The following is a 10,102-nucleotide window of genomic DNA, read 5'->3' as shown; positions in this document are numbered from 1 at the left end:
ACCGGTATAGGTGATCAGAAATTGGTTCAAATCTGTAAAACAACAGAAGTTCAGTGCACGTAAACTGCTTTCAAAACTGCTTTTGATATACACCAATTTAAGATAAACCTGGATGGATGTAGTATCAGACATAACTGATTTAGGTTAAATTGATTTATTGAACTTCTGTCCCAGATCCCCTCCAGATTCAAGTTAATTCACAGTCCCCCAGCATTCCAGGATGCTTTGCACCTCCCGCACATACCCTCCCTTGCCAGGTAGGTGGGCTAGCCTTAATCCAAGATGTCTTCTCCAGCTGAGCAGGGAGGTATTCTCTAGTGCCACCCCCCTGTGGATTCTGGCCTGGGCCACTGCAGGCATGTGACTATTTCTGGAATCAAAAGTGAAGGTCTGTTCAATTGCTCAGTCCACGCAGTCTTGACTAACCTGTGAAGACTGAATTGATTTAGCCTTGGGCTTTTTGACTGTCTATACTTAGCCTCGCTCTCTAGCTTTCTTCGTATGAAATTCTTTCTGTGGCTCTTCTTCTTGTTGCTCTTCTCTGATATTTTTATTTTTGTGCTGTAATAGTTTTGTGATGGAGTCAGCAAAATAATATAACTTTTTGTCTGTAAACCCTGCAGCTCTTTACAAGGAATGCTACTATCTACATTCTGTCTGTACAGATGGGGCAAATAAAACACACAGATAAAGTGTCTCTCCCAGTATCACGCAGTAGGCCAGGGCAGATTATAGCTCAACCATTTATCTTTAAAGAGTGAATCATGAAGGCAACAGGTGCCAATAATATATAATCTGCATTTGATTCCCTGAGGTACTGTTGCCAGATATAAAACTGATCAGTGAAAACAGCTTAGATTCATTTTCAAAGTGGAAGAAAATTAAAACTGTGGTATTTCAAAGATATGAACTAGGGTGAGGATTACCTAATATGCTGATTAATGACCTGCAAGACTGGGTGGAGGAGTCACTCAAAGTTCTAATGCTAAATTCTTTAGATTAGATTAGAAAGCATATGAGGAAGATTTTGGTTTATATTATCTCTCTCTCTCTCTTTCATCAGACTTTTCTACTGAAACCAATGAGGAGTTCTGCCTAATTAGTGCTAATAGGATATTACTCTTCAGAAGGACCTAAGAGCTGTGTGCCACGTGAAAGTCCATGCAGAAAGTTGCAAGTTTATTCCCAGTGGACATGTACATACATACAGATGGACTGCAGCGTAATTAATGTTAGCCAGTCAGAAAGATATTGTGAATCATTAAACAAAAATGTTATATCAATGTGAAACTGTGGGTCAAAGAGAAAATCAAAGTGTTAGCTTTGAGAGAGAATGGCACTGAAAATATGCTAATGACATTAACTGAACAGAGGGTTAGCTCACATCTTAAATACTGCCTTCAATTTTGGTCACCCTTTGGAAAAATATTATAGCAGAATAGTCAGAAAAAGGGTAAAAAAAATGAACACAATTTCCTACAAAAAGAGCTAGAAAAGATTTTCAGTTCAGAGAGAAGACATGATGGAGGCATGTGAAAATGCACAATATAAATAAAAGCAGCCTGGAGTTCTTTGCCCATTATTAGAAGGCAAGAAAAAGAACACAAGATACTCAATATAATTGAACTTCTAAACATTTGAGTATATAGTTTTATATAACAATTAAATAATTGGATTCTCAATTTAGTAAATCATATCTCACTAAGGCAAAGAGTTCAGGAGCATTTTCTTTAAAATCATATTTTTATGTACATAATAAAAAATATTTAGGTGAATTTTAGTGCCCTCATAATTTTGTATAAACCAACTACTAACTGTTATTGTTAAGGGGAAGTTGAGGGGGTTGGGTTTTTTTTGCTTAATTGTTGATTAGATTTCACACATTTCTCTATAGCATCTGGTACCAGCCATTGTTGGGAGAGAGTGACTTAGCAGATGGACCACTGATCTGATCTGACTTAACATAACAGTGGCAATTGATATTTTTTTCTTAAATCTGTACATAGGCCTAAAGGCAAAAATATGCCACTACCATTTAAGAGATTAAAAAGAGTGGGACTCTTCAAAAAGGTAAGGGATAAGTTGATGATGATAAGATAGGATAAAAGAAACGTATATAGAATTGTTAACTTTATAGAGTAGTTAGATGTATTACTTCTATTTTGGTCTGTTCTGTTACTGAAACTGAAAAAGTGGTAAAATTAAAACTAGTAGAGAAATATTTTATAACACTATACGCACACAGCCTGTGGAACTCCATGCTAGCTGATGTTACCAAGACCAAGAACCTGTTAGGACTGAAAAATGGATTGTTTTTCTTTTACGTTGGTTTGGATAATAAAATCATTTACAGTTAGAATAGTAAGAAATACAGTAAAAAGTTTTGGAAGGGAGTGTTTCAGGGCATAAGCTTTTAACTTGTGAGAATTAAGAAGAATTTCTTCCTATGGGTCATTTGTATAAAAGACTGAGTAGACCACCGGCCTGGTCCATTTAGACCATTTCTATGTTTCTGTATGTCTGATGCACTGCTACATTACTCCATTTTGTGTTGGTGTAAATCTGCCCATTTTAGGACTAAAATGGCATATACTGTACTCATGCCACTGAAAGGAATTGCATAAAATAACCCTCATTACATGGAGCCAGCTCTTAGATGAATGAAGTTAGAGGACTGTTTTGAAGAAGTGATAGTGACCTAGTAGCTGGGATGCTTCCTTTGAGTCATGATACTGGCCAGTATTGTGCTTTCTTTTCAATTAGACAGACAACCACATTTCTGACCATTTATTGAAAGATTAAAGATCCCAACCCTGCACTACCTTCTGCATGATGATAATTTTTTTAAATAGTAAGACTGCTAACCTAGATTTATGGATACATTGCAGTGCAGTTAGTTACAGTATTATACCTATTCAAATTTATTTCTTAATTCTCCTGCATAAAGTATTTTTCTTCATGTTCAGTCCTGAACTGTTGTGCTGTGTTATGGGTTTTTAAACTGATGGGAAAATGGATTCTTGCATGAAATTTGTTAAGTTTGTAGAGCACTTGTAGGCCACATTGGAATTCTTGGATAAAAGGTTCTGTAGAAATAACAAACATATACAATTATAGATGGGTACTTATTCAGAAACTTCCTTGAAATGATCAGAATTTTTTTCTTCCTGCAAACAATAGGTTAGAATATGTTGCTGTGCCCTATTATGCTGTTATGTATGAAACCAGTTAATTTCACTGTTGCTCAAAGTTTATCCATGTAAACTGTATGAAAATTTTTAGCAATCAACTGACTGTCTTAAGGCATGATATCAAAGCTATCTTAAGGCATGATGAATGTATGTTATGATAATAACCTGATTCATGCCCTGAGGGCATAAATGATTGTTCTCTTCGTTACTATTGGGATATTTAGGACTAGCTTTCATGAGTTTAACTGGTTTATATTACACTTATCTGTAATACATTTTTATGTACTGGAGTTCGGTTTTTTAGACACAAGACCTAGTTTATTTTATTTCCTTTGTACACAATTATTGGATGTACACTTGGTAAATCATATGAAAAGAATACTGATTTTTTTTTTTTTACTGTTTTCTTCTCTCATAGCTGGGACTTGTCCTATAGTTCTATAAATTATATGTGTAGCATGATATACCGTGTTTAAATGCAAATTATGCTTACAAGAGCATCCTCAAAATAGCAGAGATGAAGATGTTCAGTAGTAATCTTAAATAGAATTATCCAAGTTTTCTTTTAAAATAGATGCAGTCAAGCCAAAACAACATTTGATATACGTTGTCACCCAGAGATCTAGCTTTGCATTGATGGCATTTTCTTTGCCTGTATCCACTTTGTCATCTTTGTAAATCAAGACTTAGATGTCTGTGATGGGGGCTTAAGGAGATCTAACATCTGTTTCCAGTAGTCACATTGCTGGCCAACCATTAGCCACTGGGATGTGCTCTCAGCCTCAAGCAACACAGAGAAATGCAAATATTCTATTTTATTCTCCAACAACTCTTTATATGTGTACAAGAAGACATTTTAAGAGTCTGAGACTATCTTACATCATGGCTACAGAGTAAATATAATCAGTAGAACAATGGTTCTTAAGCTTTTTAGAGAATTTTGGCTTTTTAGAGAGTTTTTGTGAATTTGGTTTCACTCCAGGTGAGAACCACTCTTTTACTCTTCCATCTCTTCCAACAACAAAGATACAGTGTTAATTTGAATATAAGATGACCCCAATAATTAGACTCTATAGCTGGAAATTGATAAATTTGTTATAATCAGAATGCTTGTAAAATTATGAGGATTGCCTTGAAGTTGTCCCCCTCACACTGCTACATCAGGGAAAATATATCTACTGGGAAATCCCAATAGCAAATTTTGCCGCAGTGCACCACACACAGTTTAATGTACAACATGTGTGTTTTGTGTTGCTACAAAGATGTTTGCAGTGCCACAAACCACACATGCCTGCATGTTTGGATCTGGGCACAGAGGGCAGAGGTATACTAATCATACGTGACAAGTTGAGAGAGGGCCCCCCCACCCCTCCATTCCATTGACCTCCCATAGTCGGTGCCCAAGGCTTATGCCTTGGTTACTCAGCTGCAGCCAGACAGGATTGTTCCACGTGCCTCTGTTTCCAGGAGAGGTTATACCAGGCAGGCTGGGAGGAGCTGTGGCAGAGGGGTTTTTTCTGCAGCTGCTTCCTGGTCTACCCAGCACCTCAGTTGAGAACCACTGCAGGAGAGGCATATCTGATTGTTTAGTTGTAGGGTTTGGGATAGTTTGGTGGAAAATGTGCATTTGATTCCATGTCCCACATTTTTCATTCCTCAAGTTGGTAGGCACAAAAAGTGGATTTCAGAGGCAATGAAAGGGAAGATACTATATCAAATATTATTAGTGACCCCATTGTCCAGTTCAAGAGCAGTAGTAATGGATTCTAAAAAAAGTCCTGCTTTACTGGCCTTGGTCAAAGGATGGTTGCATAATGTGGTAGTGAGTAAGATATAAAACATGGGATGATTCCAGGGCTCTCTGGTTTCCAGTAAGGATGAGAAGAAGTTAAAAAGCCAAACTGTCAAATTATCACTGGTACATGAAGTGGAACAGAGGAGTGAGGAAGGAAGATGAATAGCAAGAGGGCAGCCCAAAAGGAGCGAGGCATGGGACGGAGAGGGTGACTTAGAAACATCAGGTGAAATTTAGAAGAGACTAGGGCAGAAACCCTATACTGGTGACTGGAACCCCTGTGGAAACACAGAATTAAAGTGGAAAATATTATGCAGCTGTTACACAACATTGCTGACATAAAATAGAAAATAATGTCTAACTGTTATACCACATTGATGACATATGTTTATTGTTGCCTCATAGGTTTGAAGTTTGAAGAAATGCAAGAAAAATTTGGGGAGGAATTCTTCAATATCTGCTTTGATGAAAATGAAAGAGTTCTTCGAGCTGTAGGTGGCACCTTACAGGACTTCTTCAATGGTTTTGATGCTTTGCTGGAGCACATTAGAACTTCATTTGGAAGGCAGGCCACTCTGGAATCCCCTTCTTTCCTATGCAAAGAGCTTCCTGAAGGCAGTCTTATGCTCCAGTACTTTCACCCACATCATATTGTTGGATTTGCAATGATGGGGATGATAAAGGCGGCAGCAAAAAAGATTTACCATTTGGAAGTGGAAGTGGAACAAATCACTAATGATAAATTGTGCTCAGAGGGGTCAAACCCTGGTAACTGCAGCAGTCTTACTTTTCTTATCAAGGAACGTGAAAATGCAAATATCACAAAAACAGTTCCACTAGGAACGTCCCAGTCCCCCTCAGACCTGAGGATAAGCATCAGCACCTTCTGCAGAGCTTTTCCCTTCCATCTGATGTTTGATCCCAACATGCTGGTGCTCCAGCTTGGGGAAGGTCTTAGGAAACAGCTCAGATGTGATGTTCACAAAACATTGAAATTCCAGGACTGCTTTGACATAGTTTCTCCGAAGATCAGTGCCACATTTGAACGAGTCCTCCTGAGATTATCAACCCCATTTGTGATTCGGACCAAACTTGAGGCTTCTGGCTCTGAAAATAAAGATAAGGTAAGAAGCATTAAATTTGAACAGGATTTGTTGGGGAAGGATTATTTATTTAATCAGTGTGAAAAAGCTCAAGGCTTATATACCATAGAAAACTCATTTAAATGCTCAATACACTTAAATTCTTCAGAAGGGTGAATCTCGGCCTACTGTGTTTATAAACTGGGTGTGTGATGATATAGCAAATAATTGTGCTGCCATTAAGAAAATTTTCAGTTACTGAATAGTGTACATTGTAGTAAAATTCCTAATGCTTTAGTTTGACGTAACGGCGCCCATGTCCAATCCTTAATTTCACTTCCACTTTACTGTAATAACACTGATAAGTAAGTCATTTATTGAGGAATGCCTTTTCAATGGGTTATCCAGTGTTAGGAAGGTTAGTTGCATGGTTCCCACTGATCTTATATATCCTAAATAAATATTTGGAAGGTTTAGGACTCTCCATGCCTCTTTCACTTCACAAATATAGGAAATCCTTGGTAGTTAACTAATACTATAAATTATGGCAGTCTTGACGTAGAAAGCTCTAATGTTGTTCAATCATAAAAAAATTCCTCACCTAAAAGGAGCATGTGCTTGTCTGTGTGATGGTACAAATATTTTTAAGTTGGTTAGCCCTCTCAGTGCCTGGGGATAATAATATGAACAGTAGGGCCGTGTCCCCATGCAGGGGTGCATGTTTCCCATGGGACAAATAGCAGTGTTGCATATAAGACCACCTGAATGCGCGGTGTGTGGTGCCACAGGTGGGTCTGTGCCACCACGTATCACACAGCCATGCTTGTCTGGAAACGATGAAAGTGTTCAGCTTCCATTTAGGCCAGATTTTCTATTCTGGGCCAAATTTTCAGAAGAACTCCAAAGTTAAGTGAATGTCGAGGGTACAGTTCTCTTGGAAAACTGACCATAGTAATATCTCCAGGTCCCTCTTTGGTGCTGCTCTATGCTTGTACCTATAAACAAGTTTTCATTGCAGCTTTCTCTTAACTACATGTTTTCTAATGTTCTCAGGTTCCCAATGCGTATGAATTGACCTACTTCAATATATATAAAACCAAAGGGAATTTATTTTGCAGAACTTTTCTTGAAACTCACTCATGCCATACTTACAATGAATGTAATTTTGTTTAAGGCAGTTGGTGATCTTAGCTCTGAGCTCTTACCCTAGGGCACAGTCATGGCTGCTTTTGAATCAGCCTAATGGCAGGTTTTCTTCCCCATGGAGTATATCTGCCTATCTCTCCTAGACAGCTTGTTCTGTCATGGAGCAGAATTGCAACCTGTAGAGATTTTTTTTTTTTTTAATCTGCTTTCAAACTTGTTGAAAATCATTCCTGAGGAGGATAAGGCATTTTTCCTTATGGTTGTTTTTTTTCTGGTTAGTTTTAAGGGGAAAAAAGATTACCCAGTATCTTGAACAGATTTAGGAAATGTTGTGTTTCCTCTTCATTATTCATAAATTACCTTTATGGCATTCTGCCTTTTGGAGTCTGAAGGCTTTATTCCCATTTATGTTAAGGTCTCCTTACACTACTCTGGTAGTAAAAAAGTAGTTTCAATGTGGACATAGTTCTATGCACTTTAAGGCCTTTTTACTTTACTACTATAGCATAAAAGGATCTTAATATTAATGAGAATTGGGGCTGGAGCTTTCACTGTCATGCAAAGGTAAAATGTCCATGGACTTTGAAAGAGATTTTTCTGTGTGCACAAGTTCAGTACTCATTATAACTCAGACTATCTGTCCTTTGGGGAAGCAGTAAGTGTTGTCAGGATGCTAGAAGTTATTGGAATTCTAATATTACAGAAATACAATGTTATAACCACAAGTACACATAAAAAGAAGATTCTTAATTAGACCATTATATCTGTCAGAACTATTACTCTAATTCTTAGGTTTTTTTCAGAGTTTCTCCCAAATAAAGACAAGTGTTTTGGAGTTGCTTTTTGGCAGTTTAAATGGCCATGAAGAGTAACGGTTTCAAATATAAGATGGGAATTAATTATGAGACAGATCCTAAATACCCACAGTTTTTTAAGTTTTAGTTATATATATATATATATTGCCCTTTTCTTGTGTGTATAATTGCCATTTTTAACATTGCTTTTTGCAATACACAATTAGGATTGATTATTCACTCACCTATTAAAGGTAGGTCTGATAGCGCAACATCTTATTAAGGCTATTTGGTACTACTCAGCCTAAGACTGTGTTTAAATTGCTTATAACTTTGCTAGGCCTCAGGATGAAATTTCCTATGTCAGGTGTCTGTCTCAGATTGATTTCTTTTTTTTTCTTTTTTTTCTTTTATTTTATTTGATTTTATTTTTTTGTGGAGGGGCACTTCAAACAAATTTGATAATCTGTGAGAACAGGTCAAGGGAAAAATCTGATGTCTTGCTAAGTTAAAAAAAATTGTAGTAATATATTTTTTTGGAAATCTCTTACTATCCCACACTTTGAAGTTTGGTGGTGGTTGATCAAGAATGTACTTTTTGAAACCCTTTTGGAAATCCATTCATATTTGGCCACATTGTAGGTCATTAGGCATGATTAAACCCACTGCTAAGCAAGACTTTCTCAGAACTTTCACCTCTGAGCTATGAAACTTGAACAGAGAGAGCAGGGAGCCTCTGGGAGCTAAGTAGACTTGTATTATCAGCTGGGATTGGGATGCTGAACTGGTGGGCAAGGAGGCTGTGAATGGGAAGGTGGGAGGAACTAATGGGGATGGGAAAGCAGCAGCTGGGGGCAGGGAAGAGATGAGAAGCCTGGAGGATAGATTAGAGCAATCCAGGCAAGGAGATGGGAACTTAGAACTTGTGTGGCAAGAGGCAGAAGGTGATGAAGGATTTAGGGTGTAATCAAGCATAATGTCATTGAAGTTAATAAAATTAGCCTGATTGTATTCAAGCTAGTAAAACTTGACCGTCAAGTAGATACTTGTATAAGTGCCTGGCCAAAGTCGCCTCTTGGAAAAAGTTAACAGATTTTTAGTGTCTTACTGTGACACAGGTTTTTTAGATCTGAGTGTGTCTTGTAGCATCTTTCCACATCCTGTGCAACTTATAAATGTTCTTTATAAAGTTTGGGAGTGCCTCCTGAGACAGACCTTGAACTGGAACTGGAAACAATATTCCAGGTAGGAGGCGGTTGCTAACAGATCTTTCTGTTGTAACATGGAACCAGGGAAAGGTTGAGCATCACCAACTCATGAGACTGTTCTCTTTTCTGGACTATACTACATTCCCATTCAACAGCCTCAGTTATGTGTTTCCAAATTATTGCTTTTTAGAAAACTGTGAGCTGGGAAGTGACTTCATGCTTTTCAGACCTGAAAGAGAGAAGGAAACCTAGACAAGTCAACCTCAGTTTTTGAGCTCCTCAGATCATGCTCAGAAAGAAGAGTTATTTTAAAAGTTTTCTGGTGCTGAAAAGAACTTTCAGCTTCTTTCTGAGACACTTTTATCTTTGTTGCAATGCATCAGTTAAATTTCTTATCTATTTTCTTTTATAGGCTTGAAGTGAAAATGACAAATTAAAAAAAGAGCCTTCTGTTAGTCTCAATGGCAGCTCTGTGTGTAGATGAGTATACCATTTGCTATTATATTTTGTTAATTCTGCATTTTGGTAAGAAAGACCAGGTCTCAGCCCCAGAATACTTGCAATGTAAAGTCTCAGTTCCTCAAAGCCTCACTCATATACTTTACTTCATACATGGGGTGAAATTCTACTGTTTTGTGCACCTAAATGTCATGTTTTCCATCCACATTAAGTGGTTTTTTTTGGCACTTATGTACAATTTGGCCAGGTACAGACATTACACTTTTACTAATATAAGTGATCAGAAACCTGTCTGTAACCGTAACGGAACAGAAGTTTGGCATACACAACTGATCTATACCTGTAACAGAACAGACGTCTGGCACACATCGTGGTCGGTGATCCCTCATGGTCGAGTATGAACTTTCCCACAAGTCAAATCTATGTC

At 37.6% G+C, this 10,102-nt stretch overlaps 1 protein-coding gene across 1 annotated transcript in view; it reads left to right on the top strand.

Annotated features, from left to right (window-relative positions):
* The window catches only part of GUCY1A2 (guanylate cyclase 1 soluble subunit alpha 2), a 380,482-nt gene that overhangs the window by 83,335 nt on the left and 287,045 nt on the right, over positions 1-10,102 (top strand). The window contains exon 4 of the mRNA XM_019523782.1: positions 5,392-6,110. Coding sequence (XP_019379327.1) covers positions 5,392-6,110 — 719 coding nt within the window. The remainder of the gene's footprint in view (positions 1-5,391; positions 6,111-10,102) is intronic.

The sequence above is a fragment of the Gavialis gangeticus genome, unplaced genomic scaffold (assembly GCF_001723915.1).
Source record: "Gavialis gangeticus isolate Ggan-Ray unplaced genomic scaffold, GavGan_comp1, whole genome shotgun sequence".
Lineage (NCBI taxonomy): Eukaryota > Metazoa > Chordata > Crocodylia > Gavialidae > Gavialis > Gavialis gangeticus.
Note: the sequence above shows the minus strand (reverse complement) of the source record. Positions and strands in the feature narration are given on the sequence as shown.